The sequence below is a fragment of the Lissotriton helveticus genome, chromosome 10 (assembly GCF_964261635.1).
Source record: "Lissotriton helveticus chromosome 10, aLisHel1.1, whole genome shotgun sequence".
NCBI classification, from domain to species: Eukaryota; Metazoa; Chordata; class Amphibia; order Caudata; family Salamandridae; genus Lissotriton; species Lissotriton helveticus.
Window position 1 is genome coordinate 868317185 of NC_136071.1, and position 12603 is coordinate 868329787.

The 12603-nt window shown below is 42.0% G+C and overlaps 1 protein-coding gene across 1 annotated transcript in view; it reads right to left on the minus strand.

The window, feature by feature from the left end:
- DNAH11 (dynein axonemal heavy chain 11) overlaps positions 1-12603 on the minus strand; it is a 3642058-nt gene that overhangs the window by 1709292 nt on the left and 1920163 nt on the right. The window contains exons 42-43 of the mRNA XM_078663510.1: positions 6077-6204; positions 3476-3624 (exon numbers count right to left, since the gene is read on the minus strand). Coding sequence (XP_078519636.1) covers positions 3476-3624; positions 6077-6204 — 277 coding nt within the window. The remainder of the gene's footprint in view (positions 1-3475; positions 3625-6076; positions 6205-12603) is intronic.

A 12603-nucleotide genomic window follows, 5' to 3' on the forward strand; every position in this document is an offset into this window, starting at 1 on the left:
AGGTTTGCTTTGGGTTTACCAACTCCAATCAAATTACTCTTTGATTACATTTCCACAAGCACAATAATTTTACAATCCCCCAAAATCATGTTGTAATAAATTGACTACTTTAATAGAAACTATCACTTGCACCTTACCATCACTAACATCACATACTCCTACTCAAACATACGAGAATCACCTTCCTTCACTATTATCCAACCAAACTAATGCCTCCTCCATTTACAAAATACGAGCCAAGATTTCAGAACACAGAGATAAATCAGAGGTTGAATTACAATGGGAATGAGATACCAGATTTCATGGCCGACAACACTTTGGGATATATTCTGGTTGAAAAAAATGCAAAACATCAACATCTGCCAACACTACTCAAACACTCTTTTTTATATATAACAGACTTATGATCACCCCGGCTACTTTAACCCAGAATCCTTACCAAACTGTTGGTCATGCAATGCTACTCCTGCAAATTTATATCACATTCTCATCTTATACCCATATACCCATCAATCTTGGATGAAAGTTTGGTCTAAGATGAACGCAAACATTCAATTCTTATATTCAACTATTTTTCTTGGAAGCCTTTCAAATGTTTGGTAAAACACCACTTCTAAAATGCTTATACTTGACGTATTAATTCCAGTTGCCCCTCCAACAGATTACTAAAAACTGGAAGCAATCCATGCAAATTTCTTTTCAAGCCTGGTGGTATAGTCACCATTTAGACAGATCATATTTTACCTCAGTTTCACTTGGTATTAAGAGATATTATTTGGTCATCAGTTACTGTATTTTCAGATACTTCTACTCGAAACTCTACTATTCACCAGCCTCACTTAGAAGAGGTCTCCAAACCTCCGTGAAAAGTATTTTTATACTCAGTATTTATATCATTTTATGAACTTTTGCGGATGAGATGCTACTAGTGACTTTATATTTATACACCTACTTTTTCACTCTCGTCTTTTACCCTCTCAACAGATATTATTGGGATTTCTTATAACCTTTTTTCCTATGCTAATTTTGCTATATTTATTGATATGCAACCCATTTAGTTCCAATAAGATGCTGTATAAATTTATATAGTACCTAGTTGTTAATTTTTATACTCACAGTTTTTACCATAGATATGGAAAATGTGTCGCAATTTTGTTCAATAAACTTCTTTTAAAACTGTAAAAATCAAACCCACACACAATCCCTCAAACATTACAATGTCTCGTGCATCTATGAGACTGCCAAAAATGATTTATCAATCTAAATGAAAAAAACTAAGGCAGCAGGTGCCTTTCTTCAACAAGAAAATAACCCTGTTAGTACTATCCCACTACTTCTATGAATTATCACTCAAATATCAGCATGTCCATGTGTCACAATAATATGCCTATAAGTCGTTGTCATCATATGCCACTAGTACCCCCGAAAAGATGTCAACCTAATGTGAAGATGCTCATTGGACGCCACATATGGCTGTCATGTGTCAGGAGTAGTATAATACTTAGGAAAGTAAAGCCCACAATATGCCAAGGCAACAGTATTCCCAAGCCTCATCTTTTATGGTGATCAATAGGTCTTAAAAGCCCAAACTATACAACTAAGGCCACCTTAAACCAGTGACCAACCTTAGTACCAATACACTGCCAAAGGTGCACCTTATACTAAGGAAACTTAGTGAAAGAGGTTTATGACCACCTAATGCAGGTATGTTGGTTCCTAGGGGGTGGTGAACAGCTGATTTCTGAAGGAAGCAGCCACCGAATACCAGGGACTGATGATCACAATTTCCCAGAGTGTGATTGCCACCACAAGCTGTGTGGTGATTACCAAATTCTAGGTGATTGTGACCACCAGATGGCAGTGAGTGTTGGCCACCACCAGACACTAGGCAGTGGTCACTGGGTACATACACAAACACCCATCCTTCATTTGCCCATCAGCCTCACCCTTAAAAGTAACTTATTTGCTTCAGACCAGTTCAGTGCCACAATCCAACTGCTCTCCCAATATCTGTCCCTCTAACACATGCCTTTGCACCTCTTTCAATCACATGCCTATACCAGAGAGGGCCTACTACCCAGCGGTTCCACAGCTACCCAGGATGGAATTACTCAACTGGTGACATCTCCTCTATTGCTAGCCAAGTATTTATACACAACAAGGTAACTGCTACTATTGGGCCAGCAATGCATGGCCAATTAGACTGCATCTTAAGATAACCCACATTGTACTTGGTAGTGAGTTGCAGCTCCCCTGCTGTCAGCCTCCATGTGCATGTATGAGAACTGGCCCTTCTAGGATGAATCGATGGACTGGGGAATGAGGGACCTCTTCATTCTGCTGTATATTTGATACCAGTGGTGCCACCCAAACTTTTTAACCGAGAACTGTGTGTACTTGCACCTGAAACAGACTAAACTGTGCATCTGTGTTGGAACTCCCACCCCACCCCACCATAAATGCACTGGTTTCTTTGGTAACTACTTGTCATTCACATGGATTATGCCACACCTGTAGGAGCTCCACTAGCTCCCCATTTACAAATGAGCACAAATCGAATGCCTCACCCACACATTTACACTGTCCCAGAACACCTCGACAATCTCTTCTTTCTCAAACCAACCAGACACCTCTGCTCGTCCGGACTTCCACTTGCATAAATCCTACACATACAGAAATCTAGATTCGGAGGTCAAGTTTTCTCCTACATCGTTCCTAATGCGTAGAATGACCTGTCTCTACACACAAGAGCCTCCTCCTTACTTCTTGAATTCTTTTAGAAGCTGAATACCTGGTTTTTCGATTAGTCCCACTATGCCCTAGGTGTACCTGGACCCACACCTGCTCAGTGCCAGGATACCCTCCCGAGTGATAGTGCGCTCTACAAAACTGCATAACTGAGTATAACACTGGTTTTCCCCAATGCCAAATCCTGCAATGTACGGAAGGAAATGCCTCACAGTTCTGGCCAGTCATAGTGACCAGTGGAACTTCTGATGGCTGAACGCTCCCCAACCCCTACTGAAGAGCCACCGCTCATCTACCAGAAGCTATAAAACAGTGTCAATGCTTCATCACCACCCACGATAGACATGCATCAGGTTTGTCATCAGTTGGATGAGCTCACCTTATAGACATGTATTCAAACTGGTCTGTTTCACCCAATTTCGCTTACCGATGCAAAATCTCAGACACTCATTAATGTTATACAAATGAACATATACAAATACAGAGAGAACTAATGGCATCCACTGAATCTATACATGACATTCACCTTAAGAACAAAGCTCCCAGAATGTAGAACTATAGATATTTCAGAATCTAAATGTCAAGGTACCTATATGGCACATACTAAAAGCAAGCAACCCACAAGCCTGGTACCAAATACCAACAGTAGAGCAAGCAACAAATCCACCCATAACCGAGCTATTGGCTAATTAAACGAAAAGCAAACTTGACAAAGAACATTACTTACGGGCTCCAGCCAAGGTCTTGAGGATTAACATATAGAATGCCCGCTCTAGACACTGTTGCGGGAGTAGCAGTCCGTAAATGGTGTATCTCAAAGAGCAGGCGCATGGACGGAGTAAGGGGAACACGCTCATTGCTCGCCAAGGTTAGGATCTATCGCAGATTTCAAACAAAGAGAGAAAAAATGCATTTGTAGACATTTTTACATTTTTTAGATCATCTGCAGTTGTGTCGGAATATAGTATTTACATATGTAATCCCTGCACTAATTCTTACACTAACTAAGCAAAGCTAACATTGTAATAACGTAATGAAGAAGGTACTTTCCTTGTAGCATGAGGTGCATGCATTCTATTTGAGTTCAGAACAGTAATCGAGATGGTTTCACTTTCTTTACACAGTGGAATAGGTATGAAGAAATTTTAGAAGATGTTTACGCAGAAAAGCACAATCTTTACAAATAAGTGGAAAACAGTAGGTGCCATGACTTTCAAGAACAGAATCGTGTGCTGGAGCCAGCTATTAAGTAATTGTGTGTATATTTTGACAAAAAGAAAAAAGGGTTTATTAAAAAGAAATGCAATTATCAAAACCCCAACGTATTCTTCAAAGAAATATTTAAGACGAACAACGGTAGAAGCCTACATTGCTGTGCTTCTGGTTTGGCGGTTATTGGTGGATGGGGCAGTAGAGCTGAAAATCTCTTTTTTGTACTTTACTACAAAAGCACTGGCAAAGATCTGTGTCTTTGAAAGTGTGAGTTTTAGATGCGAGAGAAGCACGGAATCTTGGATTAAAACACTCTGAAAACTGGGATTAGAAGAACCCCTCTGCTGAACATAATGGATTAGTAAATTTAAATTGCACCCTCCAAGAAAAGCTTAATGAAAAGAGGACGGAAGATGACATTTGTGTTGCAAGTGGTTAACGTAAAAATCATACACATCAAAATACTGCATAGCAGATCGTTTTTCTTTTGCATTTTCATAGCACCACCTTGGCTGAAGTTTATTAGGGAGCTTTACAAGAGAGACAGTCTACGTTACACTATTTTGTTATACCTGCACTAACATTAACTCTTAGTTAACATAAACCAGCAATTAAAACATGGAATCAGCAAAGTAAAACCATCAAATAACATACAGTGACTCAATTACAAGCTTCACGTCATGTTGCGTCTACCACCTAACAAAAAGAAATAGACTACTTAACTCTCTATCATCAAACGCTAACAGAAATGGGCAATGTAGGAATCAACAAAAACAAAATGACCGTGATGGGCAGCCCATTCAAGCAATAGCAAACCATGAAATACACATGAACGCCAATAGCAGAAAGGGGCTAACCCAAAGCCCACTCTCTCGCTCAACTTCTTAATACAGACAGCTCTTCATACAGCTAAATCTGACTGTATCCAGAGCTAAACATGAAGATTTTTCTAAACTATGCTGAAATTTCTTTTAATTTTGGAAGAATCCGAATTTATATTGTCCTATGACTCAAAGTCCATTTTTAATTCTCTCGCTTAACTGCTCTATTCGAGCATGCACCAAGCTAGAATTTAAGAAGCATGAGACACAACCACATAGCTGCTGCACATTAGATTTGCACTGGTGAAAATGGGTTGGTGACTGTAGGGACACCACAGAGAAACCTTGAAATGTTAACAGTCCCTTTAGAAATACATAGGGTGCCGTATTTAGATTGAGTCCCAAGTTTACCTCGATGTCCAGAAATAGCCTGGTGATGTCAAGCTGAGCTTCACACTTGAACACACGGCGTACTAGAACCTGTAGTTACCAGTAATGACTAAGAATCCTCTGAGGCTGAGAGCGTGTCAAGGAAAGGTGGATTTGCTACATGAACATAGTACTACTTTTAACCACACAAAAGGGTCAAAAGCCATTATGAAAAACCCTTGAGTAAAAACGAGCCTGGCAAAACGAGGAAACTTGTTCCAAAGGCCCAGTTCTATGGGATTGAGTCACATTTCACAAATGCAACTGGAAGTTTAAGTACCAGTGGCATGCCATAAAACGTCCACAAAAGAGATAGCATAACCCAATGGTCCCTGCAGATGGGTCCTTACGAAAACCATATTCACAAAACCTGAACCCCAATGGCTCCAATGAATCATGGGGCAGGATTCTCAGCTGCTGCAGTCGAAGAGCAGGCACAGTACCATGAATTCCTAGAAAACTCAGTTAATGCCCATCCTAGGTAAGGAAGTGGGATCTGGGACATGCGAGAGACAGAATGTGAAAAGGATGATATCTTGTCCTGTCAAGGAGAAGGCTATATCAACAATGAAAATGCTTATAAACATTTGAAAACAAAATACGCATCTTAAAAGATAAAAGCAAACAAGAATTCCACATTCAAACTTCTCCTTGTATAAAAAAAAAACATCAATATCCATTGATAACAGGACGTAGTGAATTAAAAACCAATTAACATCCTTGTCCTTCTAGATTATGGTCAACACCCAGTGGTATATTTAATTTATAATGGCATTTCATTCAGCAGAAAAAGACATGCAATATGCCCACTATCAGCACACCATGACAAAATGGAAAATGAGTAGGCACCTATTAAAGTTCCTCACCTTGTTATCATCCATGACGGTATTAAGAGACTCAATCCACATGGGATCTATATCGCCATCTAAAACAATCCACTTTGGGCCATCATGTGAGATATTGGTTTGCTCCCGCAAAAGTGATGAGAAAAGACCTTGCATAGAAAAAATGAAGTATTAGATGGAAGGAAATGTTTGAAGGCTTAGATCATTATTAAGAAAACATGCAGCTTAGATAAACACCTTAAAGAAACAGGAAATCAAATAATAGATCGGTGGAAACTGACGCCAAATTAAAAAAATGCTGCTAAAAGAGGGCTTCTCGCTTTTTCACCTAGCTCTGTCCACCATTCTACCTTTAGAGTGCCAGGGACGTAGAGGTCACATCCTCACATGCAGAACTGGAAATAATTCTCTTTTCAGGAGCCATCTTGGGCTACTAAAAAAGAGCTTCCCAGCAACCTAAGGCTTCTTTCTGAAGGATCATTGGTGCTGATTTCATCACACCTGAAACTGAAAGTAAAAAGAGCTATCTGACTCCTTCAGCTTTCCTATTGATTGGTGCGTGGGGCACAGCTCAATTCCAGAGCACAGATTTCAAGGGAAATATTTGGAAAGGTCAGACTCTACCCATTCCAGTGGTACGCCTCCCTAGTGGAACTGTACCCAAGGGTTACCACAGGAGGATGATCCCTAATCAAGGATACACCCACTAAACATCAAGGCCATTTTTTATGGGGGATCCACCCCCTTGGCACAATGCACAGAGTATGAACCAGAACCATATCATACTCTTTGCCCATCCATATTGCCCAGGCACAGACATTAAAACTAGGAATTGTTGGATGACGGAACTGTCCAGGCATTGGACAGCCCCCACCAACCCTATAGGTCAAGACACTCTTTAGCTACCTAGGGGTTGCATATTGGGTCTTACCTGAATCTTTACAACCACATGAATGCAAAGCAGACTAGACCTCCAGGGAAATAATGTAGAAAATAATTATTGGATGGGAGGCTGGCCCATCCTGGTATAAGAATCTTGCACTTCTCTGGTGAATATTGGGGTCAGACACCTGATGTGGGGAGTGCTATTGGAGATGGGCAGGCCAAGAATTGAACTGAAGTTTTAGGAATAGATTCTAATCACCAGATGCTAGTCCTTGTAGTGGTGTAGGGTTGATGCAACATTTCAAGATGGCCTGTTGAAGGGTAGTGAAGTACCAGGAAATACTGTAGGCACTAGAGGTTATGGAAGAATAGTGTATCAAATTTCAAAGAAGATTACCGAGGCTACACTGCTGCAGGTTAGTGGTTCACCTCAGAAGGTTCTTTACATCTTCTTTTCCTCAGTGCAGAACTGGACACGCAACAGGGGCTTGCTTGGAGAGAGCAACAATAGAGAGAAAACAAACAATTTTCTTCACAATGTAAACTTCTCAGTATGGCTGCAGGCTCACGGGAAACTTCAGCTTCAAGCAAGATCCCACTTTTCAGGTAGTAGATCCTCAGCAATTCCCACATCTGCTTGGACTTCCAAAACGAAGCAGGTGGTGCCAAGTAACCAAACTGTCAGAACTTGAGCAGTACATTTAACTTTGGATGGAACCAATCATGCCCATCTTCACCTTCCTTCTGTCGAAGTCAAGCCCAATGGTAAGTAATATCCCTATTGCTGAAAGTGTCTTAAACTCTATGGTGGTGATAGCTGGCAGACACCCCATAATGGTATCAGAAAAAGTAAACCTCTTCCAAACAGTCCTTCAGCTAATCACCATCTGTTGCTAGGGGTTAGCTTTTTATTTGCTAGATGTAACCCCACAATGAGAATATGACCAAGCAGCACATTACTTGTAGGGGCTATGATGTCCTGCTTTGTGAGCGGGCACGCACTGCACAGCAGTTTATCTTTCAGGTCCTGTACCACTCATAGGCACATGCAGCATATACACACATTCCATGCATGCGCTTCTAAGTCCTCCAGGATCCATGTATAGCTCCCTTCCCAGGCACATATACACCCATCGTAAATACACCACTTCTATACTGTGCATTGCGCAGCCCTTCACACCAGTACAATCTAGACCATTGGTGAGTTAAGCACACAGCAGCAGAACTTTAAAAGTGAGTGAGCCTGTAGTGCTCACCATGGTGGTTAAAAATGACCTGTTCACTCCTACTGATGACTTAACAGTATGCTGCCCCCACTGCACCTTTGCTGCTTACTCCTGATAAAGACAGTAGCCTTCCACCACTATGAGTGTAGTGATTCAGCGATCCTTCCTGGTCCAACAAAACCATACTCTGTGAGGCAGGCCTATGTCAAGGCACACATCCATGATCCATGTTTACCAAAAATCAGCATTAGGGATCCAGACATCAGTACAGTTGATCAATCAGGCCCGGGATGTACGTCCGTTCCATACAGAGACTTTTCGGTCCCAACAGTTGCAATGTAGTGTTCTTTAAAGAGGTGATTCTTGAACTCTTTCCTAAATTGGAGATCAGATTGGGCAGTAATGATGGACACAGGGATGTTGTTATTGATCTTGGTTGCATAGATGGAAAAGGGCTGCTGCCTTGTTATTACAATTCTTAGTTTCCAGTCTGATGAAGTCCGGGATGTGGGATGCGCTGAGAACCACCAGAGATGGTGGGGTTGTCTACAAGATAAGCAGTGGAGCTGGATAGGACTTTGCAAATAATGCAACTGGTTTTGAAAATATTGCAGGCCGGAAAAGATGGCTTATGGAGTTACATCATGACAGTGACAATATCATATTCCTTACGCCCCAGATTGAGATGTGCTCCAATGTGTAGGATGCTCTTAAGTGGACCCAGTGAGAAGTCTTGGAGGCCATGAAGCAAGGCATTGCCAACATCCAGACGCACAGCTGTGAGGGATTGAATAGGAGTTCTGAAGTCATTTCCTGAAAGAAATTGTTTCACATTCTTTAGAAGAATTCTGTTACCAGGCTGTCATTGTTTTTTGGCAATGTATTCTTGAAGGGCGAGGTTGGTGTCCAGCGTAAATCCCAGTGACTTGAGGTTTGTGAAAGTATAGGTCAAAGCCATCAAGTTTCATGTCATTGAGCCAGGTTTGTGCTGTTTCTTGTTTTTTGTTCTTGGCTAGTTCATAGTATTTTTTAAAAAAACTTGCCCACTACAAATTGTTCACAGTCAGTGCTGGGGGGGCATTTTCCATCAGCGGACGGCTGACACCAGACCTGGGACCACTCACCTGCTCGTCGCCTCGCCGCCTCTGGGGTGCTCACGCTGCAGTTCTCTCCCGCCGCAGCGGTCCAGTGAAGCCTGTGGACGCCGCAGGGAGACTACAGCTCCCAGAGTGCTCGGCGAGCACTTCCGCCCACTTCCGCCTGACAGCGCGCCCGGAGGCGCTTCAAAGGGCGTAGGCTTCGTCCGCGTCGCGGGACGCGAGCGGGGGTGCGCCGGGCTAAGCCCGGGCAAAGGGCGGGCCCTCTGAGGCCCTCAGAGGTCAGCAGTGGTCGGGCGGGCCACCCATCTAACTTCCATTGGAAGGTGAGATTTATCGTCCATTATGGGGGAACGTAACAACACCTCCACCAGTACAATTAATACGGATACGAAGATTACCGAAGCCCCTGCATCACTACAACTTTCTTTTGAGAGTCTCCTTTAAAATGCGTTTAATGAGATCGCTGAGACCGAAAGGAGATTTTCTCTGGCCTCTCAAAGTAATGGCCAATCGACCATTGTTATAAGTCCTAATCACACTATACCCCTATTGCCAGAAGTAATTATAGTAAAATCTAGCTCTGTGGCGAGCTCATCTATTGCATCGCAAGAAGGAAACACCCTTGTTATAGCTACTGATGTTACTAGCGATTCTGCACCCTCAACTGTAAATATTAAGACTGCAGGAGCAAAACGTAAAAGGGGCCCAGCAAAGACTGTTTTAAACAAGAGGAAGCAGCCCCCTAGGAGTGTTAATCAGCCTACCCCACAGAGTATGTGGTCTAGGGGGGAAAAGCGTCAAACAGAAGCCCCAACAGTTTGTTTGGACATAGGGGAACATTGTGATACCGTGATAACAAACGATGGTACTAATTCAATCTGCACACAGACGGATTTTCCTACTGAAAATGTTCATCAATTTAAATCACAGGGAAACCTTATAGAGACTGTTGCAGATACAATTTTTAAACAACTTGAAGGTCAAATGATGAAACAATTTAATATAATTTTTAAAAGGTTTGACAGACTCGAGACTCTTGTGAAAAATGATGAAGCTAAGAGGAAAGGGATGGTCTGTCTAGACCAAATTAGAGGCGACCGTTTGTTAAAAGATTTAGAGTCTATTACTAGTACTCTATCCAACGGAGAACCCAATAAAAATTGTGATTTAGCTAAAATTCAAGGGGCCACAGGGGTACCAATTGTTAACATTCCCTCCTTGACACCAGCGGAAGCTAACACAAAGCAAAATGATTCTCCACAAATCTTGAAAATCTCGCCTCCCATTCCTCCACCATCTTCCGGTCTGATTAAAACCACAAACATTACCAAAAAGAACATCCCCCCCACTGGTACAGCTAAGCAGAAAGTACCTACCAGACCTGGCCAGCACAGGGCTCAACCTGAGGATAATAGACCAATAAAACATCAAGGTCCAGATTTACATCTTCCTCCTGAGTCGTGCCCTTATGTTTTGGTTTTGGCCGGTATACCACCACTTAGGGAGGGCCAAAGCGAATCTTGGGTACAGTTACACAACAAATGTATTGACTGGTTAACTAAGCATAAGGGGGTTGGCTACGACATAACAAATGAAATTCTCTCTGCTCGCCGGGTGACCTGGGTCGGTCCCCTGTTTAAAAATATCAATGGGGACTGTATCACAATTAACTTTAGGAACCCGGGTGTAGTAAAATATTTACTAAACAGGAAGAATACTCAGAATGGTCCATCTACCGTGGTGACCCCCTTACCTCTGAATTACTTTTACAGACCCCCCAACAGATTGTTGTAATCACCACCAACATTCCCGTTACATAATAGATTCTCAGCATTATCAGACCAGGGCACTTTAGATTGATTGCCTGCAACTCTGGAAGATTCTGCTGCAGTGTTGCCCATTGCTGATGATTCTTTAAAGACTGTAGATTCTGGGACGGTCCTGTCATTGCCCCACCCTCCTCTGCCATTAAACCCTCAATGTGATCAAGTGTCTAATTTAACAACTATTGTCAATCATGATGTTAGTCCTCGTGTTTGTGAGAATTTGTCCATTGTAAGTTGGAACATTGCAGGGCTAAGGGCAAAATTAGAAAACAAAGCTTGGAAGGATTGGGTAAATTGTTATGATGTTTTAATGTTCCAGGAAACTTGGAGTACAACTAATCTGTTATTAGAAGGGTATAGCTGTCACAATAGTATTGTGCCATCCCCACCCTTAGGCCGTCCAAGTGGGGGTTTATCAATTTGGATAAAAATAATAGCAGAGGTAAAAATAGAAGCAATACAAACTAATAACCCAAGTTTTATGGCACTGGTATATGTAAGAGAGGTAAAATTATGTCTGATAAACTTTTATAATAATGATTTTTTATCCCATCCGAACCGTAATTTTTTAGACTTGTTTAATTTTTTCGATGATATAATAGAGGGGCATAAATACGGGAAGTTTGATGGGATTTGTTTAGGAGGGGATTTTAATGCTCACATCCATTTAAAGAATCCCCCATGCAGGAGAGGCGTAGAATTATCCGATCTCCTTGCAACTAGAGAACTCTTAAACTCTATGGAATTTGTTGGTAACGATACAAGCACTTAACCAGTCCCTACTTACATCGGTCATGGGAGTGCAACAACTATTGATTATATATTTGTTTCATCTTCCCTTGCCGATGTTTTATCAAAGGCAGAGGTAGTATGCAATGTATATAGTGACCACTACCCAATTGTGATTCATTTGAAATTATCAAGGGGGAAAACATCACATAGGGAAATTGGCGCAGCTAACTTGGCGGCGACAACGGATGGATTAAGGGTTGTTTGGAGGGGAGTGGATAACAGAGGTGTTTTGGGCACCGTAATTAGGAAATATCCTGTATTGATCTCGGACTGTCTAGATGTCGATAATTGCGGGGGCAACTTGATTCAATCTTTTGGGGAACTCTGCTTCGCAATAAAAAGCGAAATTTCCAAGCCTACATCAAGGAAAGCTGAGGGATCCCCAAAATGGTTTGATGCCTCTTGCTCAAAGGCAAACCGGGATCTAAGGGTTGCTCTCATGGCCGAACCACGGGATATTTCCCAGGTAAGGCTTCTGAGAGCAAGATACAAATCCACGCTGCGCACTAGATCAAATGAACTAGTTAAAGGTCATTGGGAATCTTTAGCACTTTCAGCCGCCCTAAAAGACACCCCGGGTTTCTGGAAGGAGGTAAAGAAGTTAAGATCACTTGGTTCGAATATAACATCGATCAATTGTAATATCCTGGGACCTGCGTGGGTGGAGCATTTTTCAACGATTTATACTGTACCTGATCACCCTGTAGTAAACCTTCCTC